At 47.5% G+C, this 26,722-nt stretch overlaps 1 protein-coding gene across 1 annotated transcript in view; it reads right to left on the reverse strand.

The window, feature by feature from the left end:
* The window catches only part of LOC119186540 (techylectin-5A), a 40,287-nt gene that overhangs the window by 3,201 nt on the left and 10,364 nt on the right, over positions 1-26,722 (reverse strand). The window contains exons 2-5 of the mRNA XM_037435087.2: positions 20,542-20,710; positions 19,847-19,989; positions 9,835-9,940; positions 5,143-5,310 (exon numbers count right to left, since the gene is read on the reverse strand). Coding sequence (XP_037290984.1) covers positions 5,143-5,310; positions 9,835-9,940; positions 19,847-19,989; positions 20,542-20,680 — 556 coding nt within the window. The 5' untranslated portion in view covers positions 20,681-20,710. The remainder of the gene's footprint in view (positions 1-5,142; positions 5,311-9,834; positions 9,941-19,846; positions 19,990-20,541; positions 20,711-26,722) is intronic.

Here is a 26,722-nt window from a genome sequence, read left to right on the forward strand (position 1 = left end):
CAAAGGCCTCTCCCATGTACCGCCAGTTAACCTGGTCCTGTGTTTGCTGCTGCCAATTTATACCCGCAAACTTCTTAATCTCATCTGCCCACCTAACCTTCTGTCTCCCCCTAAACCGCTTCCCTTCTCTGGGAATCCAGATAGTTACCCTTAATGACCAGCGGTTATCCTGTCTACGTGCTACATGCCCGGCCCATGTCCATTTCTTCTTCTTGATTTCAGCTGTCATATCCTTAACCCCCGTTTGTTCCGTAATCCACTCTGCTCTCTTCTTGTCTCTTAAGGTTACGCCTACCATTTTTCTTTCCATTGCTCGCTGCGTCGTCCTCAATTTAAGCTTAACACTCTCTCCAGGTTTCTGCTCCGTAGCTATGTACCGGCAAGATACAGCTGTTATATACCTTCCTCTTGAGGGATAGTGGCAATCTACCTGTCACAATTTGAGAGTGCTTGCCAAATGTGCTCCACCCCATTCTTATTCTTCTGGTGACTTCAATCTTGTGGTTCGGCTCCGCCGTTATTACCTGTCCTAAGTAGACATAGTCTTTTACAACTTGAAGTGCACTATTACCTATCTCGAAGCGCTGTTCTCTTGCGAGGGTGTTATAATCGTTACTTTCGTTTTCTGCAGATTAAGTTTAAGACCCACCTTTCTACTCTTCTTGTATAACTTCGTAATCATGAGTTGCAATTCGTCCACTGAGTTACTCAGCAATGCAATGTCATCAACGAAGGGCAGATAACTAAGCTACTCTCCATTAACTCTTATCCCTAACTGTTCCCATTCTAGGCTTCTGTAAACCTCCTGTAAACACGCGGTAAATAGCACTGAGGAGATTGTGTCCCCCTGCCTTACACCCTTCTTGATTGATATTCCGTTGTTTTCGTTATGAAGCACTAAGGAAGCAGTGGATAGCCTGTAGATTTCTTCGAGGATGCTTATATATACTTAATCGACGCCCTGATTCCGCAGTGTCTGCATGACGGCTGATATTTCTACTGAATCAAATGCCTTTTCGTAATCTATGAAGGCTATGTATAGTGGTTGGTTATATTTTGAGTATTTCTCTATTACCTGATTGATAGTATTAATGTGGTCGATTGTTGAGTAGCCTGTTCGAAATCCTGCTTGTTCCTTTGGTTGATTGAAGTCTAATGTTTTCTTTACTCGGTTAGCAATTACCTTTGTAAATAGCTTGTATACTACAAAGAGCAAGCTGATCAGTCTGTAATTCTTCAAGTCCTTGTAATATCCTTTCTTATGTATTAATATGATATTAGCATTCTTCCAACACTCTGGTACTCTTCCCGTCAGGAGACACCTCTTAAGCAGAGTGGCTAGTTTTTCTAACACAATCTGTCCTCCATCTTTCAGCAGATCTGATGTTACCTGATCCTCACCAGCATCTTTGCTTCTTTGCATGCTCTCCAAAGCTTTTCTGACTTCTTCTGTCATTACTGGTGGGGTGACATCTGAGTTACTGCTAGTTTTTATAGTATTAAGGTCGTGGTTGTCCCGGCTACTGTACAGATCTCTGTAAGACTCCTCCGCTATTTTAACTATCCTATTCATATTGGTAGTTATTTTGCCTTCTTTGTCCATTAGTGCATACATCCGATTTTTGCCTATCCCAAGTTTCCTCTTCACTGCTTTGACGCTTCCTCCGTTTTTCAAAGCGCGTTCAATTCTCTCCATGTTATACTTTTTACATCGCATACCTTACGCCTATTAATCAACTTCGAAAGCGCTGACAGTTCTATTTTGTCTGTTGTACTTGAGACTTTCATAATTTTACGCTTCTTAATGAGATTCTTAGTTTCCTGGGAACGCTTGCCAGTGTCCTGTTTAACTACCCTGCCTCCAACTTCCACTGCACACTCCGTAGTGATACTCGTCAGATTATCATTCATTCTATCTGCGCTAAGATTAGTTTCCTCACTAAGAGCCGAGTACCTGTTCTGAAGCGAGACTCTGAATTCCTGTACTTTCCCTCTCAGTGCTAGCTCATTGATTGGCTTCTTGCGTATCAGTTTCTGTCGTTCCTTATTCAAGTCTAGGTGAATTCGAGACCGTACCATTCTATGGTGACTGCATCGTACCTTGCCAACCACTTCCACATCCTGCACGATGCCTGGGTGTGCAGTCATTATGAAATCTATTTCGTTGTTATTTCCGCCATTAGGGCTGGTCCATGCCTACTTGCGGTTTCCTCGTTTTCGGTAGAAGGTATTGAATATCCGAAAATATTGCGTTCTGCGAATTCTACTAGTAGCTTTCCTCTGGAGTTTCTAGTACCGATGCCATAATATCCTACTGCCTGGTCTCCAGCCTGCTTCTTCCCTACCTTTGCATTGAAGTCTCCCATTAGTGTAGTATACTGTATTCTTGCCTTACTCATTGCTGACTCCACGTCTTCTTGGAAGCTTTCAACTGAAGCGTCATCATGGCTGGATGTAGGCGCGTAAGCCTGTACCACCTTCATCTTGTATCTCTTATTCAGTTCAATTACGATACCTACCACCCTTTCATTAATGCTATAGTATTCATCTATGTTGTCAGCTATGCCTCTGTGAATTAGGAACCCCACTCCCAGTTCTCTTCTGTTAGCCAACCACCGATAGCAAAGGACGTGCCCATTCTGTAGCACCGTATAGGCCTCATCTGTCCTCCTAACCTCACTGAGCCCTATTATATCGCATTTAACACCCTCTGGTTCTTCGAATAGTACGGCTAGACTTCCCTCACCAGATAAGGTTCTAGCGTTAAACGTTGCCAAGTTCAGGTTCCAAGGTACCTACTACATCATAAGCTATAGTTTCTATCAAGTTGGGAAGTACTCGCTACGCATTTGCAAGACATTATGCACACTCATGTGGACGGGGTGGCTGACGACAATGAAGTAGCATGGTTGAGCCATTTGTAATGGGTTGTAAGTATTCAATGACTAAATGGTTATGCATTTCGTGTTGTGTGACGCTGGTTTCAAAATTCACATTGTGTGACGCCTAGTTGTTATATTACTCTTCTACTGTGTCATATTACACATGCTAATGTGGTTCCTTCCTGACCTAACGACGGTTTAAGCTCTTTTTGAGATGGAGTGTGGAGAACCGGCATGACCCAGTGGTAGAACACTAGGCTGCCACACAGAGGACCCAGGTTCGAAACCCGTTCTGTCCTGGATATTTTTCCTATTTCGTGCAATAGCGTTCACGCACACTAGCGGCGGCAGCGAACAACTACGGCGCCAAAAATGGCCCTTGTTGAGATCTCATAACAGCTTAAGCTGTAAAACGCGCAAAAAAAATGTGGTGACGCCTTTTTGAAGTTCCCGCACCATTCATCATGCCGCCATAGATTTCGATGGCGTCTACGAGCACCATACGTAGTTCCTAATTGATAAATACGATGTGCATTGTCTTCTGACGGCGCCAGAGACTCATGAAAGGTTTCTGAAAATTTGGCTTGAGGCAATGTGCATAAAATATGAAAAATACATTTTGCAATCCATGACGCCACGATCATCTCCTGCCACGGCAACTTTAAATGTGGACTTCTGAAACTTATTTGGGCATCTGTTAGTAAACCCATTACGGAGAAATTAACAACACCCTGCAGGGCTTTCAGATGACAATTTATCAGTGTAAACTACTTCATTATTTCACATTAGTGTCCCCTTGAAGGTGCAGAACAGTTACTGCCCCTTACCGTATTACATTAATTTCGAGGGGCGGCAGTGAGCCACAATGTCACGTTGGTTGCGACATCAGCGAGGACAACATCTGGTATGGCCAAAATCAAACTATTTATTAGGCCGAACTTGTGGCCGGTAAACTGAAAGTTTAATTAAAGCAATACGCTATAGTACTGATAGCGGCGAATAGAGCGTCGGCTGTATATCGACTGACAAGCGGTGAAGCGCGTCGGCATTTATACATGTGCCATCGAATATTTCAGCGTTAAAGCTAGCGGCCACGTAAGTTGCAGAATAATCCGTGAAGTTCGCGCGTAGCGCGTAATCTCAACAAGATGATCTACTACAGCCCCGATGCTTCTCGAACAATGATAGGCGCTGTTTGCGCTGAACAATACTTGAGGAAGGAATGTGACAATATCTAGAGATGCCTTTCTCCATTAGGGTGTTTTTGCTGCGTCAAGCAATCGGTTTACGTTACGTTATTACCATCCCATGTTTGCGTACTACGATCCGAAAACACTTCAGCTGCACGAGTTGCTCGCTGGACGGTAACGCTATGATATCCTAAGTGTGGCTACCGCGAATATAGCCGACCTCGAAGATACGGTATTGCCATAACTACCATGCAGTAAACCAGCCCTGAAAACACATTCTAATATTGAGAAAACACTCCCGTGTTACGAGGCGTGATAGTGTTGTTCTTATCATACGGTATTTGCAGTGCTTACTTTAGTGCTGTTACTGGCACATTACTTGTTCTCTTAAGTGGTGTATCTATGATATTGTTTCTACAGAGGTTCTCTGGTGTGTCAACTTAGCAACGGTATAATCTATACTCAAGCTTTCCTGAAAGAATTACAGAGCTGTACGCCCACTGGCCAGCCTGATTTTTTGCAAGTTTATTCCTAGAGCCGATAACTTGAGAATCCTATTCAAGAAAAAAAAATGCTTACTCGAGAGACCTGCTGTCGTCTTGCTACGTTTAAAAAATTAGTGCGGAAGACCGGCGAAGGAACACTTACATTGACAAAAATTACAGGTTTGTTGGTAGAGCTTTAGGCTTGCAGATTACACGCCGTATACATATAGGCTAACGAGCTGGTTAACCTGTTAATGAGGGTCTTAGCTCATGACCGAAACTCGCGAGAATTTTACATTTTCCAGAAGCCCAGCAATCCGATCTATTTCGCTGATCTGCACAAATTCTGCACTGACCATCTAACAGCAAGCGAAACACCATAGACTCGTTTTACACGCAGTCTCCACTGTTGAAATAAAAGTTAAACGTGCTTACGTTGCTATAGTAAACTACAGATGAAACTGTGCGGAAAACAATGGCACCTTTTGAACTAAATCTTTCGAGAGCAGGCGATATTGGATAAACTTAATACTCTTGATTTGTACCGCGTGGCTGAAACCATGCGCATGCTGTGACGTTCCGTACCTTCCGGTCCCAGGTGCTTGCCGACTTTAATTTTGAAGAGGTCTTCCTCGGACGCAATACGGACGCTCTCGTAGTCCACCAACACGCTGTCTCCCGTATTGTTGCTCAACACCACGCGGAGGGCCATCTCCTCGTCACCAGAGGTCAGAGTGTGGAGAGCGTGGTTACCTGAAAATAAGACATTAGGTGCATCTTAATTGGTGAATGTGACCTCTGTATTCATTGCCGCATACAGACTTCTACTCAGGCGCATTTCAACAGCCAACTGTTGACTTGAGATACCGTATTAATTGATTAATATGCGGGGTTTAACGTCCCAAAACCATTATTTTAATATGAGAGACGCCGTAGTGGAGGGCTCCGGAAATTTCAACCACCTGGGGTTCTTCAACGTGCACCCAAATCTGAGTACACGGCACGGACCTGCAGCATTCTCACCTTCATCGAAAATGCAGTCGCCACAGCCGGAATAGAGATACCATATTGGTCTCTTCTTTTAAAAACAATCATGCTTTCTATACAATCCATAGATAAGTCAATTTATTCAAAAGCACAAATATTCAGTACTCGGGTAGACCACTACGTTGCGCAGTTTGCCTCTAGCTTACCCTTTGTACCTCTTAATTTTACATGTTGTAGTTAGCAAGTCAGTTAATTTCATCATTATTAGTGCCGTAGTTTGTGTATGAAAGAAATAAAACATCAATGCTGGCTTTTTACGTGCGAGAGCTACGATAATGCTCAAAACACAGAACAATGAAAAACAGCTCGATGGGATTTGTTTGGACTTTTCCAAAGCCCTCGACAGAGTCGTTCACTCTTTGTTGATAGGCAATTTATCACAAATCGGAATAACTCGTAACTTACTAGAATGTATCGAAGCATATCTGTTCGGTCGAAGACAATACGTGGAAAGAAATGGCATAAAATCGAACAGGTTATCAGTTAACTCAGGCGTACCACAGGGATCTGTTTTAAGCTCTATTTTATTTTTAGCGTACACTAATGACATCAGTTTTCTTATCAGCGAATATGTCACCGTATGGTTGTACGCAGATGACTGCCTGATATACCGTGAGATTAGTGACATGAGGGATCATCAATTACTGAGTGATGTTCTGGCTGTGATTGAAGCCTGACGTTAAAAGTTGAAAATGAAAACAAACGAGCAAAAAACAGTTGTCTTCAGAGTATCGAACAAAGTGAAAAATGAACAGGACCATAAATACTTTGTGAACTCCCAAATGCTTACTAAAGTTGATACGCTCAAACAATTAGGAGTAACTATCACATCAAACCTAAGCTAGAAGCTCACATCACTGATGTCACTGGCACTGCAGAAAAGAAACTTCGGTTCCTGCGCAGAAAGTTTAAACTTGCAACCCAATCTATCAAGCTAATCGCGTTTCTAACCTACGTTGAGCTAACACTGCAATATGCAAGCGTTATATGGGATCAGTTACAAGTTGGTCTCATAAATGAACTCAAAATGGTAAAGAAGAAAAAAGAAGGGCTGCACAATTTATTCTCTCCAAGTATCCATCGACTAACTCAGTAACAGCGATGCTGGAACAGCTCATGCTACCACCGTTATCACAGCGGCGCCTAGTAAGAAGACTTAAATTTCTGCTTTTACTTTCGAAACACCAGTTTCACAATGTCATTTCACAGTACCTAATGCCTCATTTAAAGCGAGCTCTCAGGCAAAAGCATGGCTTCATGTTCATTGTGCCACGACTACATATCGATGCATAATGTTAGGTTTGGCCTGGAAATTCGTCTGGGCAGACGCCATTGTGTGTAAGCCGGTCTACTGAGGAGGCTCTCAATCCCTTCGGCGCCTAATCTGCCAGACGCTGTCGAAGATTTGAGCAATTACCTAGACCATGTGACAAGCGAAGGCGAGTTCCTGACTTTCAGCTACGGACCCTTTCGTCGTCTCTTCGAGCAGAAGAGGCGACTGATGCCCTCGGCGACTCCTCTGGCGATGGGGAAGCTGTTGTCACCGGCGCCAAAGCTGACAGGGAAGTGGCGCTCTTTTAATCCTCAATCACGTAGCCGACCGGCCGGCTGCCTATGCCCGCCAGGCATTGTCCCTGCTAGCCGGAGGATGAGACGTCATGTCGCCACGACATCGTAAACAGTTCCAGAGAGGACAACAAAGACAGCATCTTCCTTGCAAGAGACCGTGGCGGCCGCCGCAAATCACCCCGCTAATTAAGCGAACAAATCGACGGACCCTTTGATGGATGTTGTCAGGATCGTGGGACCTCTCGACTAGCGGCACACACACGACGAGGAAGAGCCCTGCTGGCGCTACCTTGCAGTGCAGTGATCACGACTCAATATTGTACGTGCTCGTGGGCCATGCATGCTCGTCCCCCTCACCTGTTGTGTGTGTGTGATTGATGTTCCACTCGGAGAAGAGGAGCCCGACAGGGCTTAAAACGACGCCGCAGAGTGCTGGACGTCACTCTGAACCATGTAACGGTTCAACCACCACGCTCGTGGTTTGTGAAACCCCTAACCTTTCTTTGCTGTAAATATGTGTAAATACTGCCATAAACCTGTTTGTTTTTCGTATCCTCTTCCTGTCAGCGTTCATTTCCTCCACCCGGTTACACCACGCTACCACAAGAGACCGGGTAGTCCCCCATTCCTTACAATATGCAAACTCATTCCTGCCACGAACTATAAAAAAAGCTGGAATGCTTTACCATTACAGTTGTACAGTGCATCTCAGCAGAAAGCTTCGAAAATACCGTAATAGCGACATTACAAACTTGAGTGTGAATACTTATATTTGCCTTCTCTTTTTTCTTTTTTGTCACGTAGCATAAGCTACAGACGTCATTGAAAATATTGCTGTTCAATTGCTGATCTGTTGTTTCTTTGGGCTCACGAACTAACTTGGTTTTTCAAAACTCTGTTAACGTTTTGATAACTATACTGTTTAGATTATGAGCAAAAAGTGCATTGATCACTTTTGGTTTTAACTTTCACTTTTGTTGCGTGTGTGTGTTGCCTTACAACCCAATCTGTAACGGCCGTATGGCCTACAGTATTCTGAATAAAACAAAATAATATTATACGGCACTCTGGATAGCGGAAAACACCAAGTTAATTTTGGCCACCTGCGTTCTTTTGACTTGAATATAGTATGTCTTAAGGGGGAGTCTATGCCCGAAAAATGAAGTTCGCTGTCATTTGAGCTTCATGCAGGATTTCTCATGTTCTTCGACTAACTCTGTCGGTAAATTCATTTGTCTCCTCTGATTAACGAGAAGACAGCGCAAGAAAAGGTGTGCGGCAGACATTTTCTACCACGCATGCTGTTCTGCAAAAATAGCGCTATTGTTTCACATTGTGACTGAAGACACATAAATCAAGCTAAATATTTTTAGCGGCTTCATTATAAGGTGAATGAGATTAGGCAGTTTTAGAATAGGGCCCACAAAGCGTCGCGTTTGTCGCACGCTACCGTCACACGCCATCCTTTTGAGCACCAACGTTTGAGTGATGAAAATAGCGTCTCATACCCAACAAATGTTAACACTGCGTATTCTGTTCTAAAACATTCTGTTATTCTCTGTATATGCAGAATGCTGATTGTTCGAATGCGCGTGCAGATACCCGTCATTTTTTATATTGCCACGCATGCTCCTTCCTGTTTCATGCTTCCGGTGTATCGCACGTGTAGATACTGCGCCGGGTTAACTGACACGTTTTTAGATAGTTTTGTGATCATCTGTTCTGCTTAAGCGCGAAAAGTCGAAGAGCAGAGTTTATTTTAGAATAAACTTGGCCACCAGCGATAACGCTCGAATATTCGAAGCTGCATGTATAAATGCCGGCGTGCGTTACCATGAATCAGTCTCCCCCATGGCTTCCGCTCTTTTCGCCGCTATCAGTGCCAGTATGTACTGCTGTAGTCTCACTTTTAGTTTCCCGGTCACAAGTTTAGCCAAATAAATGTTTTCCCTTTGACCCCGCGACTGTTGGCTTGGTCGTCGTGACGACCACGTGACATCATTATATAATTTCCGTCAAACTAATACCACGTTCAGCTTAAATTGAGGACGACGCAGCGAGCAATGGAAAGAAAAATGGTAGGTGTAACCTTAAGAGACAAGAAGAGAGCAGAGTGGATTAGGGAACAAACGGGGGTTAAGGATATCATAGCTGAAATCAAGAAGAAGAAATGGACATGGGCAGGGCATGTAGCGCGTAGACAGGATAACCGCTGGTCATTAAGGGTAACTGACTGGATTCCCAGAGAAGGGAAGCGGGGTAGGGGGAGACAGAAGGTTAGGTGGACAGATGAGGTGAAGAAGTTTGCGGGTATAAATTGGCAGCAGCAAGCACAGGACCGGGTTAACTGGCGGAACATGGGAGAGGCCTTTGTCCTGCAGTGGACGTAGTCAGGCTGATGATGATGATGATGAATACCACGTTTAGTTTGTCTTTTCGTTATGAAAGCGATCGGGCAGGTTGGTTAAAATAAAGGGCCACAATCTCGATTTATTTCGTTTGTGTCCCCTATGCGCGGAAGGAGCCTAATCTATCAGAAATGCAGACATTTTCAAAAAAGTTGTTCACTTTCTGTGCTTAGCTGAGTTTCCTCACGACAGTCGTATACAGTCAACCCCTCGGCCGAATCACTCCGAACTTTTCTGGAAATTGCCGTCCTACCAATCCAGTATTCGTCAGATGGATTCCCGAAGCCGCTGGAGTACTCCGTCCAGTTTCGGTAGAAATGGAACACCCTGTTCCCGTATTGTCCCCTTCTCTGGACAACCTGCAGGCAAACAGTACACGTAAGAAATACAAAAGCCAGCTACACAACTTCTGTTCTCGAATCGTAAGGCGATTCGGATTCTTGAAAAGACGAATCAATGCTAATTCGCCCCTCTATAGCACGAGTTATACATTATGCTGACAAAATCGAGTGAATACAACGTACATCAGGCCAGGGAAAGCACAATAGACATTGTTTTTAACTGTAAACAGATATGGCGTAAACTGAGATGAATTAAAGTGGATAAAAAATCACCCAACAATGTTTGACAGACATTGTAGGTAACACTGTCTGTGAATTATCATCATCTTCATCGTCATCAGTCTGACTACGCCCAGTAAAGGGCAAATGCCTATCCCATGTTCCGACAATCAACCCGGTGCTGTTACCCCTTTATTCCTGCAAACTTCTTTATACCATCTGCCCATCTAAATTTTTGTCTCCCCATCACACATTTGCCTTCTCTTGTAATCCGCTCAGTTACCCCTAATGACCAGCGCTTATCCTGCCTATGCGCTACGTGCCGGGCCAATGCCCATTTCTACTTTTTGATTTCAACTATGATATCGTTTTTCCCCTGACCCACTCTGCGCTTTTCCTGTCTTTTAAGGTTACACCTATTGTTTTCCTTTCCATCACTCGCTGCGTCATATTCAATTTAAGTTGAACCCTCTTTGTAAGCCTCCACGTTTAATAACTGAGTGCAGAAAGCAGAAACGTAGGTATGAAAGTTAATGTGCATAAATATAATGTAACATGCCTGTGATCACACCTAAATAAATGCACAAAGACGTGGTCTGGGAGGCACCTGCAGTCATAGCTCAATCGGTAGAGCACCGGGGGCGTGATTCTTAGGTTATTAGACAGAATTAGTTGCACATCCCCAGCAGCCGTACGGATGCAGCCTCCCATTGCGAATGGCTAGCAGGCTGCGTCCGGACACCTGCTGCGGACGCACAACTAAATCTCTCTACTAATTTGAGTGGCATCGAAAGAATGTGTGACTATCCATCCAAGTTAATTATTTCAATTTAGGGCATGAATTGCACTGCTGTTAAAAACACTGCAGCCACAGAATTTCATACAATAATACCTAGACAGGAATCTGGCGCTGCGATCGTGTACCCCCATGGGAATTATGGGAAGTACAGGCTTCTGATTAGATAGTGTTAGCCAGCGAACGGCTTACAGATTTTTTTCTGCAGTTTAAGTTTCGTTCTTCGCGCAGCGTGGGTAGTGGGGTGCGCTGAAAAACGCTGAAGCAATGCCTTTGTTGTTAGAAGTGGCTAAAGACAACTAGGTTTCTTGATTTTCTGCGACGTTAGAGCTTTACGAGTCGCATTTGACAGTTTAAACGAAGCGTCATCCACTCACCACTTCGCCTAGATGTAGCGTCTCATGCCAGTGCAGGATATTCCATCGAGTTCATGTTTTTTCACGAGCGCGTCTTGCCTAACCTCATTCGAAAAGACTGCGAAACAATGGTAAAACAAAGTAGACGCACCGTCACGCTCCTTTGACTTAACTTCAAAAAACAAAAACAAAAAACGAGCGGTACGTTTGGGGCAGAGACCCGGCCGACCATTTGGACAGACGCACCTGGCATCGCAGCATACTAAACGTTAGGTGTTTGTCACTTAATACGGTACTGCCATTTCTGTAAATAGATAATGCGTACTTTCGAGGGCAAAACTAGCATGTTTGTTTTAAGTGTTGTAAAACATAATTCATTATATCTTGACGCTACATCTGGAGCGCAATGGCAGAGCAATGCATACCCTGGTGGCTAAATTTGTTCAGGTTTCACTTCTGCCTCGTGGTCACGGAAACATATAGCAACAAGATATACATACTCCCATAGTAGAATACCAAGTACTCTAAATCGTTCACAAGTTTTTCTAAACACAGAATATATTGATTGATTGATTAAAACTTTATTTTTGTCCTGAGAAGACGCAGGGGAGACCCCGCGCCACCCGGCTAATCCCACGTTGGGACCATCAAGCTGAGCTTGGCGGCCCGTTCACGGGCACTCTGGACGGCCAGGGTTTGATCCTTAAGTTCGGGGCTGCGTAAGAGCGCAGCCCACCTGTCCTCGCTGAGGGCGGGGCCGATGGCTTCACATTCCCACAACACATGATTGAATGTGGCTAACAGTCCACAAGCGGGCAATCCGCACTTGGATACCGTTCAGGGTAGATGGCATGAAGAACCGCAGGGTTAGGATACGCACTGGCTTGCAATAGTCTTAGGGTGACTGCCTGCGCCCTGCACAAGGCCGGGTGTGGGAGAGGGAATACCCTTCTTGACAGATAGAAGTGCTTTGTTATTTCGTTGAACGTAAGTAAGGGTTCCCAGCGAGGCAGAGGGACTGTGGAGGCGGCGCGGTCAGTGAGTCCTCGCGCGGCCTCGTGTGCGCTTTCGTTCGGGTTAGAGGTAGAGCCCTCAATCGACCCCAGGTGAGCGGGAAACCAAGTGAGAGAATGGGGCGTGATACTCTTGACGCTTTGGAGAATGCGGAGGGCCTGAGGGGCTACCATCCCGGTTTCGTAGGCTTTGATAGCCGCCTTGGAGTCGCTGTATATTGACTCTCTGCGACTATCTAGCATAGCCAGCGCGATTTCAACCTGTTCGGCTATCACGGGCTTCGATGTGCGTACTGTGGCGGAGCAAGTGAGCCTGGAATTTGAGTCGACGATGGAAACAGCGAATGCCTCTTGTTGGACATATGGCGCAGCATCCACAAAGCTTGCATCAGTGGGGTTGCTACGGACGTGCTCGAGAAGAGCTCTACCCCTGGTCCTACGCCGACCGACGTTGTGCGCAGGGTGCATATTGCGGGGAATGGGTGCGATGCGCAGTTGAAACCTGATGTTTCTGGGAATCTGCATGGAATCGGGGCACTGTTCAATAGAGTTGAGGCCCAAATCATCGAGTATCTTGCGGCCCGATTTGGTTCCGGAAAGCCTGAGCAGCTGTGAGCGCTCTTGCGCCTCGATTATCTCTTCGAGTGTATTGTGAACACCGAGCTTGAAAAGGTTTTCAGTGCGAGTGCTTACAGGCAAGCCGAGCGCGAGCTTGAAGACCTTTCTTATGAGGGAATGGAGCTTACTTCTCTCTGCAACATGCCAATTATACATGGCCCCCGAGTACGAAAGTTGGCAGAGCACAAACGCAAGTATGATGCGGATGAGATTGTCTTCCTTGATTCCGCGGTGTCTGTTGGTGATCCTCCGGATGAGGCCGAGAGCACTTTCCGTCTTGGTAGTGATCTGTCTCAGTGCAGTTCCGTTAGCGCCGTTGGACTCGATATACATTCCCAATATTCGGAGCGAATCCACTCTGGGCACTGGGGACCCGTCACTAGTGAAAAGCCGTATTTCACTTTGAGACGCAGGTTTCCAGTCACGGTGGCCGCCGCTTCGGGTTCTTTTCTTGTAGAGCAGAAGTTCAGATGACCGGTGGGCAGAAGAGCAGAAGACCGGTGGGACGGAGGAAACGTTCGGTCACGTCGATTGCGGGCTGCATGGCTTGCTCAACTTGACCATCGCTCCCGCCGGTGCACCAGATGGTTATATCATCTGCGTAGATGGTATGATTCATTCCTTGAATCTTCGCGAGTTCCTTGGAGAGCCCGATCATCACGATGTTAAATAGTGTTGGTGAAATAACTGAGCCCTGAGGCGTGCCGCGTGAACCGAGGTTGATCTCTCGTGAGAAGTACCCTTCGATCTTGAGCTTGGTAGTTCTTTGGTAAAGAAAGGATCTCACGAAGTCGTAGACCCTCTTCCCTAGCCCTAGGCTGGCAATAGACTGGAGAATGAATTCGTGAGAGACGTTGTCGAAAGCTTTCTCCAGGTCTAATCCAAGGATGGCTCTGGTATCTCTTGTGCTCCGGTCGATGATCTGATGCTTTATCAGCTTCATGGCATCCTGTGTCGAGAGACCAGCTCTGAAACTAGTCATTTTGTGGGTGTACATTTCATTGGTCTCGAGGTGCACCTTGAGTCGGTTCAGAAGGGCGTGCTCTGCGACCTTACCGACACAGGAAGTTAAGGAAATCGGTCTTAGATTATCTATTTCTGGTGCTTTACCAGGTTTCGGGATTAGAACTGTGTAGGCCGTCTTCCATTGTGCGGGAACCTCCCCACTGCGCCACACCTCATTAATCTTTTCCGTAAGGAATTCGATGGAGTCATCATCAAGGTTCTTGAGCATCTTATTGGTTATGCCATCAGGGCCAGGGGCGGATTTGGCATTTAGGGAAAAGAGAGCCTGCCGTATCTCGGCCACAGTATAGTCCTGGTCCAACTCCGGCGCGTCGCACCCCGCGTAGTCCGGAAACTGTGTGGGTGCAGAGCTATCCGCGACTCGCAGATACCTGTCTATAAGCTTGTTGACAACCAATTCGTCCGGGGTGGAATCAGTAGCAAGATGGATGGCTCGCGCGAGGGATCGCCTCTGACTGGACCTGGTGCTGCCCTGATCGAGAAGGTGTTTGAGAAGACCCCAGCTCTTCCCAGATCTGAGCTGACCCTCGATGCTCTCACAGAGCTCATGCCATTGTTGTTTACACAAGGTTTTGCAGTGCTCTTCGATCGCCCTGTTAACCTCGGAAACCTTCTTGCGGAGCCTCCTGTTATGTTTCTGTCCCTTCCACCTCGTGAGTAGGGCTTGCTTGGCTTCTAGTAGGTGTGCCAACCTGCTGTCCATGTTTTCAACATCGAGGTCAGTGACGACCTCCTTGGTCGCTGCCGTGGCGTCATCTCTGATTCCTTTGTACCATCCTTCAAAGTCTGTCCCAGCCGTCGGTGCTCTCTCAGCTCTGACTTCGCGAAAAACGTCCCAGTCGACCACCTTGAATTTTTTCGTCCTAAAGCGGGCAATCGCTAAGGATACCTCGATGATGTAGTGGTCACTTCTGAGGTCTAGAGCCGTGTTGACCCATTTGACCCCATCTATAATCTTCACAAACGTCAAGTCCGGGGTGGTATCCCGACATATGGAGTTACCTCTCCTAGTCAGTTATAAGCGTCAAGTCAGCTTCTGTCGCCGTCTGCCATAGCTCGCGTCCCTTGAGAGTATCATACATGTATCCCCACACACTGTGTGGGGCGTTGAAATCTCCTACAACTACAAGGGGGTAACTACTGGCCATGCTCACAGCCCTTTTGAGGAGAGAGTTTGCTCTCACCCTGCGATAACTGGGACTGCAGTATACGTTGAGAATAAAAAGTCTATTTCTTCGAAGAGCCATCTTGGGTGAGTTCATTATAATTTCAGTAATTACGTACTCAATGCCATCGGCAACTGCACCGAGGTCACGCGATAGGTAATTGTACCTTTTGCTCACAAGTGTGGCAACTCCCCTACCTCCTGAATGTGATGACGCTACTAGGTAACCCGGGAGTTTGATGGGGGTGCCAGACGCAACTTCCTGAACAGCGATGATTTGGGGCTTAACATCAAGAGTTCTTAAATATTGCTGTAGAATGGGCTTTTTGTGAGTAAACCCGCCACAGTTCCATTGCCAGATTCTGAAGTTTTCGTCCACACTATCCATGTTTAGGCTGAGGGGATGGTTGAGCAGCTATAGCAGCCCGGAGGATCGCCCCCTCAGTTGGTGGCGCTAGTACATTGCGTTGTGCTGAGACCTGCAAAGGAGTCGGACCGGGGTCTCTCCTCGCATCGACCTCTTCTAACTTGCTTATGCGTTCACTCAGTGCTCCTAATCTCATCTTGGGGTGCGCCACGGCTTCTTGAATTTTCGCAAAGGTAGCCTGCATGTTCACAAAGGAAACCTTGAGTTCCGACAGTAAGTTTACCGCCTCTTCTTCTTGTGTCTTCTCAACCACTCGGCGCTTGGTTCCGCTAGGCCTATGAAGTGCCTCAGACGTATCCATGGCAACCGGGGTTGGGACGGGCTGCGCCGAAGAGGGCGAGGACGCGAGCTTTCTAATCTCCGCCATCTCCGCTGCTAGCCTGCTCATTTCTTGCTTAACCTGCGCGTTTTCTTTCCTCAGCTGCTCGTTAGCTCGTCGCATCTCGTCGAGCTAACTCGCGTGGGGAGAACCGCGATTCGATTCGTCGCCTCTAGGAGACTCACGTCTTCCTCGGGCCTTGTCGGCCCAGGAGAGCGTCGGCTTCTTGCTGTTAGAGGTGGTGGGCGTGCGGGAGCGGGACCTGGTCGGCCCCGACGAAACGTGCCCCGGCTTTCAGTTGGAGTGAGGCTGAGAAGTGGAACTTCCCCGGGCACGTTCTGTCGACCTGGAGCGCGAGCTGGAACATCCCTTGGAGGCACCACGGCGCCTGGATCCGGAGCTGCCTCCCGAGCTTCCCCTGGAACGGGGGCGTCCTCTGCGCTGAACATCCGTGGTGGGTGACGAAGACTGGAACTCGTCCGCAGTGTCGAGGTGACGTTTCGGGGACGGTTACGCAGCACCAGCCATTCTGGCACGCTCACTGCGACGACGGCGCACAATGTACGGGATCTTGAACCTTTGAGCACAGTCTTTGTTAGCCGTGAGATGCTGGCCACCACAGAGTTTGCACTTGGGAGTACACACATGTTGTTTGTCAGGGCTTGCGGCACCACAACCTCGGCAAATCGTGTCACCGGGAGTGGGGCACACGTCAGCGCGATGACTAAGACGGCCGCACGCATAACACACGTCGATTTGCTTGCGGTAGAGTGAGCACTGCATCAGCACTGGTCCATACCTGACAAAGTTCGGTACACGATACCCGTCGAAAGCGATGATGACCGTGCCAGTTCGGGCTATTCTCTTGGCTGCTAAGGCGAGTGGATTATTTGTGTTGACAATCTTCGCATCGATGACGTCAGGGCCGTCTTGAAGTGGGACGTTGCGAATAACCCCTTTGCAAGTGTAGTGTGGGGCAGTCTCATAGGCACTTAGCTCGTGCACCTTGCCTGAAATGAGTATTTGCTTCATCCGAACGTATCGGTCTGCGTTTTCGCGCTTGGGAGTACTGGCAACCATAATATTTTGCTGCATATTCGGGCATAGAGTATCCTGGCACAAATCTTCCTGGCTTATGCCAGCGGCAACTAGTATTGCGTCTGCCGCCGTAGCTGCACCAATTTTCGAGATATCGAGTCCACCTCTCGGCCGGATCACAATCTTGATGTCATCTTGAGGAAGGGAGGGCATCTTTCCCATCAGTATTACTTTGGACTTCAGCGCAGCGCCTCTCGATTTGCCGCGGCGTGCGCCCGGCTGCGACGATGGCGCGTTAGAGTCAGCAGTGCGTGTTTTGGCGCCAGCTCTTCTGGCCCCAGCGGACTGCCAACCTTTATCTTGAGTAAACTCTTCTTCTGAAATATCTTCTCCGTGCACTTCATACTCCATCGTGAGCAAATAATTCCGCGCACCGGGCCTCCGAAGGGCCGGCCGCAGGCGAAAAGAAGCCCAGCAAAAGCGCGGTCTCCCGAGCCACTCGTTGGGGTTAAAGAGGGTACCACTCCACAGGAAAAGAAATTGTTCCTAACTTGACAAAAACTCACTCACTGTGGTCAAATATGGTATCGGTAGGATCCTGATGACTTCTCGGAACCGATGCGAGCAACAGTTCATGAACACTTGAAGAAAAAACTCTAGAAACACAGATTTAGTTGCGCGTCCACAGGAGCCGTACAAACGCAGCCTCCCATTCCGCGTCTCCCTCTCAAACACAATGAAGCAATTTTCAATTAAATATAACTTCACATCACTTTGTTTTACATTCCACAAACAAGCATCGCGAATCTCAAGAACGTAATCCATCCAAAGCAGATCTGAAGCCTGTACTTCCATCATTCCCATTGGGGTACACGCGCCGCTGAAGGAGCCCACGCAGAAACTAGCGCCAGATTATCCTCTAGGTATTATTGTATGAAACTCTATGACTGCAGATAAATTTACCTTGCAAATAAAAACAAAAATTATCATCCGCTATGCTTTTCTCGACCTAATTGTCTGGGGGTTTCATTTGGTTGTGTTTAACGTAAAAAAATGGCAGCATATCCACGGGGTGGATGATGGAGAGTGGGGCGAAGCATCCGTCCGTGTATTCGTTCTTGCTTCCGTCCGTCCATGCGTCCACCCATGCGTCCACCCATGCGTCCGTCCATGTGTCCATCCGTCCCTGCAGCCATGCATGCGTCCGTCGACGCATCTTTCTGTGTGTCCGTTCGTCCATCTAGGAAACACTCCAAGTACAACCATCTCGCATCTTTTCATCATATATTCCACATATTCCAGCAGCAATCTGATCGCACTTCAAAATGCACTAAAGAAGGACCTTATCAGCATTCACCAGTGCTGCTTGAATAATCAACTGCAAATGAATGCTACAAAAACAACATTTATGGCATTTTATTCCCAACAGAAAACGGTTACCTTGCCTCTTTAGATTGTATTAAATCATCACACAATACCTGCTTCTGATAGCACTCGGTTTCTAGGCGTCATCTTGGATAAACATCTGAAGTTCCATGCTCATGCACAGTCTCTTCTTAAAAAGGTTTCTTTCGGAATTCATGTCATTCTGAAAGCACGACCATACTTTCCACCACATGTTATCCTGTCATTATACTATTCTTACATTCACAGCGACCTTTCATATTGCCTATAATCTTGGGGAAACACGCACAACACATCTAGATAATCTACGACGCCTCCAAAACCAAGCGGGGCGGCTAATGACGTTCAGTACGTACCTTTGTCGCTCCATCCCTCTATGCATTGACGTAAACATACTTCCCCTTAAGGAATTATTTACTTTAAAATTAGCAGTCATCATGTTTCGTCTTCTTCATCACGATGTGCGCATAGAAAGTTTCTCACCTGAATTTTTGACTAATAATTATAGAACTCGGTTTTCTGTGCGTGAGAATTTTCACTTACCTAAAGCTCGCACGAACTATGGGAAAATGACTGCTAAATTTGCTGGTGATTCTGTGTGGAACCGAATTCCTTCTGAAGTTAAACAATCTTTTACGACAAGCTCAGTTTCCCGACGAACCAAAATACACTTATTCACTGAACTAACTAGAACATGTTAGATATAGGTGCAATTAGGAAATTGAAATTGGTTCATTTTTTTTCTGCTTGTTTTGCACTGCTTTGATGAATTGTACGTTATATCCATGCGTCCGTCCATCGCTCGTCCATGCATCCACCCTGCGTCCGCCTTTGCGTCCACCTGTTCGTGCAGCCATCCGTGCGTCCGTCCATGCATCTGTCTGTGTGTCCATTCGTCCATCTAGTCAACACTCCAAGTACAACAATCTCGCATCTTTTCATTATATATTCCGCATATAGAAGCACCGCCATCCAGCAGACATTCCAAGGACTAAACGAGAGGTGGCACACGCACACTTTCTTACGGCTGGCGCTTCGTGTCTACTTCCCACCTTTAACCACCTCGAGTTCATGGTATATACTAGTTCTCTGTATTCATGGCACTGCGGCCCAACGCTCGCTAAACCTTTCTGAAACAAAGGAGGTTACGTCCAGCAAGTATAACGTAGCAACCTTTTCTTGTCAGATACTGCCTAATGTACATACCAATGGCTGCTAATGGGGAATGAGAGACAGAAGAATTTGGCTTTTAGTTAACGCAAACGCTGCGGTTTTTTTATTGTTCAACAACGCACAGGAGAAATCTCCCACCGACACCCTCTTGGAGGTCAAAGCGTTAGACATGTTACGTACTGTGAGGGACGAACGGGTGCCGCTTTAAGGAGCTTCACCCCTAAAACGATTCCCTCGAAAACATGGCACTTGCTTCGTACGTCCTGCATTCTCCCTTGACTATTTAGCAACGTAATTCACGAAGGTTGATTCTCTAGAACAGCCCTTGCAGAGCGAGGCTTAGAAAGCATGAAAGTGCAGAGTCGCCTACCGTCCAGCCTCCACCATCCGTTTCCATGTCGCAGTAGACCCGCTGCCCAGAAGGACCGGCGGCCTTGTGGAATATGGTGTACACTCCGCTCGCACTCTGACCAGAGCGCAGAAGGTCTGCACAATGCCGTGGTTGAACGGCGTCTACGGAGTGAGAGAAAAAAGAAGGGAGCGACAAGCTTCACCGCTCTATGCAATGAAAATGTCATTTCGTGTTACATTAAACATTTCGTATGAAAACACCGACCGTGGGGGTCGGGTGGTAACAGTCTGCCACTGCATTCTGACTCGCAGTCGGCGGAATGAAATCCCGGACGCGGCAGCGGCATTTTCAATGGAGGCTAAAATACTTGGGGCATGCGTGCTTAGATTTGCAGTAACGGGGTGAACTTGTTGGCTAGTTTGTTGAACATTTTCAATCAAGAAAGAAAGCACTACACAAAGACGACGAAACGCTCCGTGTGGCATGTTGCTCGTTCCTTGCGTCATTTTCGTTTTTACTGATCTTTCCCGATTGAAAACGTAATGTAACACGTACTTCCTGTTTCCTGATTGAAAAGTAGAGTGGATTTGCGCGTTATAGAACTGCAGGTGGTCCCAATTTCCGGAGCCCGTCGTGGGTCGCCGTATACTCCAATAAAAAATCCTGGTGCCACCTCTGCTCAGGAACAAGAGTGAAAAAGCAAGGCTACTTACTTTTGACATCAGCAAGAATTTGTGCCAATTCTTGCACTCGCTCCTCCGCCCTCGCGATAGACGGCGCCCATGGAGGGCTCTGAGCCACTGCGCTGGTAAGGACAGTGACGACACAGAGAAGTATGGCTCCTCGCGTCATATTTATTCGTGACGGTTGGTCGAAGGTGTCCTGGTGATAAAACGAGAATGAACAGTGTAGGGACACCATTACATGCATGGCTAATGTAGGCACAGTTACAAGAAGAAAAAAACTCACAAGGTCCCACATGTATTCGCTTGAGACGACTCGAAACTGAGAGCCATTCAGTGTAGATATTTTACCATGCATTTTACATCACCCGAACGCTTCTTTTTTTATTTTTAAAGACGATAGCTTTCGTCGGGAGACGAACATGCAAAATTTGGACTGCCTGTCGCACGTTTCAGCCACTCGGCCAAAGTTTAAGCACTTTTATAATGCCCAACCATCTTGAACTGGTGGCTGCGTTCATACTTGTGAACATTGTCAATAAAAAATTTAATGATGCACTAGTGTGAGGCGCGACATCAACACGTAAGAAAGAAATGGTGTGTTACTTTACGAAAAATACATAGATACGCTTTTCTAAAGAATCTTGTGTTTCTTACAATTAGTTGAAAATGGGGCGCTATAAACCAAAAGCCCACCGCCGATGATATGGCTTATGCAAAAGCTCCAGCAGAAGACTGTCGTCTTTCGACGTCATTCGTAGTGAAACACGCAGATACGCGAATTTTTTTTATTCAAGGAAGCACCGCAATGAGGAACTGAACATGCAGAACGCGTTCCTTGGGAAACCCGATTCTCAGGTTTGCTGTCCCTTGTTTGTGGCGCCATCTCTTGGCCGCAGCTACGGTGTTCTGCCATAACTGAAGTTATAAAAAAACCGCATCTTTTGAAAAAGCCAGCTATTAAAAACGACTATGAGATCTATGCAGCAGAGGCCTACTGGGACGTTTTAGATGCGGAGCATCTAATACTCGAGGCTTGTAGTGCGGCGCCGTCCGCAAGCTTCCTCCTCCTTCTTCCACCATCTGTGCATCCCTTCCTCCTCTACACACCACGCGCGCTTCACTCCTCCACCATCTGTGCACCCTTCCTCCTCTACACACCGCGTGCGCTTCTCCTCTTCACGAACATTCGCTAGCTGTATAATGTAGCGCGCATGCGCCGTCACGCTTCGAGAACATCGGCAGCTGACGCGCGCGCATGCGCCGTCGCGCTTCGAGAACATCGGCAGCTGACGCGCGCGCATGCGCCGTTGCGCTTCTCCCCCTTCTCGAACATTCGACAGCTGACAGTGCATGCGCCGTCGCGCTGTATATATACTCAAGGTCGGTGCTCGCTCGCTCAGTTGCCGCTCGTCGGTTGGTTTGTACGGCGCGTCGACGTCCGAGGTCGCAATGATCGACGTCCCTTCGACCAGCGCCGGCCAAAGTGTTGGCGGAACCGCTCAAAGTTCGTCGCAATAAATAAACACAGCCCTTTCGCATACGTGTCGTACGTGTTCACTCATTTAACACCCCTCCTACAACCACGTTAACCAATTTAGCCAGCGACCCAAGTAAGTCGCAATTTAACACCCCATTTCACAACCACGTTAACCAATTTAGCCATCGACCCAAGTAAGTCGCACTTTAACACCCCTTTAACCAATTATATGCTCCGCATCCTCCTCAGTGTTCCCCCGAGGGAAGCTGCGGGCAATTTTTTGGGGAAACTGCAGTATCGCACTAAAAAGCGTGTGGCTTCCCAGGACAACCGAACACGGCCCATGGGGTCCCGTTGTTTCTGGGAAGCCAGGCGGTTCGCAGAGAGCACGGAGGCAGGAAAGGTAAGGAGAGGCCCTGACGTCACTCGTTGTGAAGCCGCGATTACAGTGAACTAGAATTCACTGTACCGCGTAGTTCACTGTACCGTAGTTCACTGTACCGCGATGAAGCCGGAAGTCGGCCATATTGACTAGGCAAATTCTCCTCTCTTGTTTACATATGAATGCGAAGCAGAAGGCGCGACTCCCTCTCCGGCTCGGAAAGCACGTGGGCTGCGCAGCGCGTGTGTCATGACGATCCGAAACTAATAGAACTGGGCTCATCACTCTGAGGCAGCGGGACACCTTCAGCGAAATCGCTTCATCCGAGTAATAACAGGGAGTAACAGCTCGCCGACAACGAAGCAACTACGAGAGAACGCGCGCTAGATGCACTGACAACGGCGAGTGCTTTCACGTCATTAATTCAGCAACTGTACAGACAACACGATCGGTCGTGCGCCTTCTATGGTTGCATCGCCACGCGGCCGACGCAGCGTCCTGCCGCTGTGTCCGTGTTCCGCGTGAAAATCACCGGCGTCAGCATTCTGCGACCTTGGTGACTGAGCACGGTGCTAGTGACAGTTGAACGCGGTTGCTGTTACGTTGAGATTACATGCAATGCTGGTGGAGAGTGTACCAAGCGGAACAGAAAAGGTGTTTTAATACGCACATGCAAGTTGTTACTGTACACACACAACACGAAACTACGTATGTGCACATGGTCCTCACTGCGTCTTGCTGGGCTCAACAGCGTCGTCCGTTGTCACAAGCAGGAGCACTGCTCAACCGTCACTGACCTGCAAGGCGTTCGTCGTCATTCAGCTTCGTCATGGTGCCCAACGCAATTTCGCTGAACACTAACTGCTTCATCCGCGTCATCCACCGCACGACACATGGATATGCACTTGTTCTATGCACTGTTGAAACCCCGTGATGGACAAAGGGATTTGTAAACGTTGCTAAGAGTAATGTAACAGCCAGGAGAACACTGCGTAACCAATAACGCGGCGCAGAGCACAGATATTGTTCGCCACGGCTCAGCACGAGACCTGGGGAGGCACACATTCCGCCGCCAGCCGCGGCCGCTCACTGCTAGACCAGCTCCACTGCGCAACACGTAACCATAGCAACGCCGCCATTGTGCCTAGTGAATATGGCCGCCATGATGTCATTTCCGCCACACTTTTTACGTTCTGCGCCGGCTGGGCATGCCCTCTCCTTACCTTTTTCCTTCCTCCGTGGCAGAGAGCAACTATGATTTAACGGAATACATCTGCTGTGTAGAACCGGGAATATTTTTTCATAACTAGCTTTTTTGTCATATATTATTTTTTCGCCACTTATGGTTCCATTCGGTTACGGCAGGCCCCCGTTGTTGCCGCCGAGAGATGGCGCTACGTTCACAAGCTCCCAAATCCTGGTTATGCGACGCTATTTTTTGTGTTATTTATGTATATGTCACATGACATAGATTTCTTATGTAGCTGTCGGAATGCGGAAACCCCTCGTGCTCTCTGGGAAGCAGAGGAAGAACTAAATTTAAAGTATGTGTTCTTCCACCGCTCCGTAGAGGACACCAAGGGTTTTATCTGTTTAATGCTTTAAAAACACCTTCGAAGCAATCGACTTGGGAATCAATCGGCTCTATGGGAGCGGTGGAATAGCTCGTGGGTTAAAGCGATAACAACCAGTCAGTGCGTGTTTCGCCACGTCAATAAATTCGAGGGGTTGCGTTGGCCAGGTCGCCTGTAGTAAATCTTCGGTGGCCGTGCATTGTGAGTACGCCCGGAACAGCAGCGCCCGAGAGCAGAGACTGGAGCGCGCCCGTCAGCTCCGAGAATCACGCACCTTCAGCTACTGGGATGGCCCGGTCACGGAATATTTCATTGCTATAACAATAGTATAGACGCCTTCGACGGATTTTTCGCCGTCACCATCGCTGTCATGGTCTGCATCTAGTCTAAATTGATAACATCAGCCCACGCACCATATGTGCTACCCGCGCGTACATGCTGGTGAGCGGGAACAAACACGGCTGAAGCGGAGATGAAATGAGCCGGACGCCATTGGGCGAGCATGAGCAAGGGCAACGCTGCGTCAGAGCAGCGCACGGGGTTAGCGGAGACGTATGCCCTCGTTTTCCGAACAGAACAATCATGCTGCTTCGAGAGCAGAGCAAATAGCGGACACGCGGCATTTCAGACGTCATGTGACCAAACTTTTTTCCGCGCTGCCGTGAGCACTGGGCGAGCATCACTGCTACCTTCGCATTTTTTCCTTTTTTTATTGCCTGTGCACATACATCATTGAGAAACAAAGATTAAATAACGGAAAGACATCAAAAAAAAAGAGGTAAAAAGCGTCAAAGTTCACAGGCTTATGAAAATTCCTTCACCTGTAGAAGGCTGTCTACTTGATGGAGCCAATCGGGCACATCTTCCTTTTGTGATTCCATGAATGAACAGATAGATTGAAAGAAGTATTGCCTAAACGGGCGTGCATTAACATCAGCATGACGCACTGCCATTCTAGACTGCCGTATACTGAGCATGCCCAGTAACATAGGTCGAAAGGTATTTCCTCTTCGTTTGTTACTGGGAGAAATCTGACGCCAGAACCATCTCCCCGGGAATAAAACCAGATGTGACGTGCAAAAGGTCATGTGACTTCCTTCATGCTCTCTTTGCTCTTGCGCTGGCGACGGAGCACCAAGAACTGCTCTCGGCTGCCTTCGGCGCCAAAAAAGTTCTTCTCCTTGACCAATGAAACACAACGCCCCCGTTCCTGTCCGACCACTGAAACACGCCGCAACTTGCAAGGGCACTTCCAGAGCAGTTAGAAGTGATTTTGATTGGCCAATGGAAAGCGCTGTCTGTCGCACTGATGGCGCATGCGGTACCATTATCCCGCGTACGAGGCGTGCTGTGGATTGCTCATCAAGCAAAGAGGAAACGCCCAGCCCGTGTTTCGTAAGGAGCAAGAAGGAAAGCAAGAGGAGATTGTGGGGGTGTGCTCTATATATCTTGACAGGCATCAAGAGATGGCATGTAAACTTGCTTTGGTTTCAACGCTTACTTCGCGTTTAGAGAACTTGACAGCATGGAAACTACTTCAGTTACTGAAACAGTCGTATGGCCTTGAACCAACGTTTTGTGCATAGTTACGCGAAAGAAGGAGAGAGAACTATTTTGGATTATTTCTGACAGGTGGCTGGGCTGAGCTCCCACCTAGGAGCTAATGGAGAAACCGCACCCCCACGCAGCTTCCTCGACTTGGTGAATTTCCCAGAGTCGGCTGGTGTAATGCGACGGAGCAGGCCGCCGACGTTCACGAAAGGTCTTCAATGTAGGCCGTGGCCCCAGCATTGCTGATGAATGCTGGACGTGTCCATACGATGTTATCAAGCGTGGATCTGGCGTTACAATCCTGGTATAGATTTGTTGTATATGATGCCAGATATATATGGTTTATGATGACTGGTTTCTTGCATGTCCGTGCTTGTAGCTGCCGTCATTGAACAGACTGGACCCGTTTCAGGTTAGGGTAAGGCGGAGTGGGCGTATGGCACTGCCGCCTTTTCATTCCATAATATTGAGTAATGCCACATAATTTAGTACGCAGATCGTCCCATTCCCATACTGCTGAGGTTGGCTGCTTCTAACGTGATAAGGAACGTGAGGCCTCGATCCACGTTGTGCATCGCTTCATTTGGCCTGGCCTCCGGTTGATGTTGGGGAGCGTGAACAAAGAACAGTAGGATTTTCACGCATTTGTATGCCTCATGCATTTTGCCTGTAATTAGGATCCCCGTTGCCCCAGGAGAGATTCTGCCGTCGGCGGAGTTTCGCATGGCCGTTTGCCAGTCACTTAAGATATAGGCACGCGTGTGGGCTATAACCATTTCGCGCCGTTTTTACGTGTCTTGTGGCACTTGATGAACCTGTTGTCATTGTTATGTGTGGTCTATGGCAGCAGCCACGAAGTAGTGACGTTCCCGATAACGTGCTGCATCGACAAAGACCGCTTATTGAATGCGACCAGAGAGTTGGGTCATGGCTATGGCTCCATTTGCCCTCGGTGTTTGGGTATGGATGCAACTATGAGTTAAGTACGTATAGTGCGCGATATCTCATGTTCGTCTCCGTAATGAGTACGCAAAAAGATTCCGAGATTTTTGAGATTCTGGCGGCCTGGATTAGTCTTGACCAATTGCTCGTTTTACTAGATTCGTTGTGCCTCGATGAGCTCCTCAATCGCAGTCGAAGGAGGAAGTCTGGGCTCGCGCATTGCGGTAAACCTAGTACTTGCTTGGAGGTTCTCCTAATGATGTTGTTGAGTTTTGTCTTTTA

The sequence above is a fragment of the Rhipicephalus microplus genome, chromosome 1, assembly GCF_043290135.1.
Source record: "Rhipicephalus microplus isolate Deutch F79 chromosome 1, USDA_Rmic, whole genome shotgun sequence".
In the NCBI taxonomy this organism is placed as follows: domain Eukaryota; kingdom Metazoa; phylum Arthropoda; class Arachnida; order Ixodida; family Ixodidae; genus Rhipicephalus; species Rhipicephalus microplus.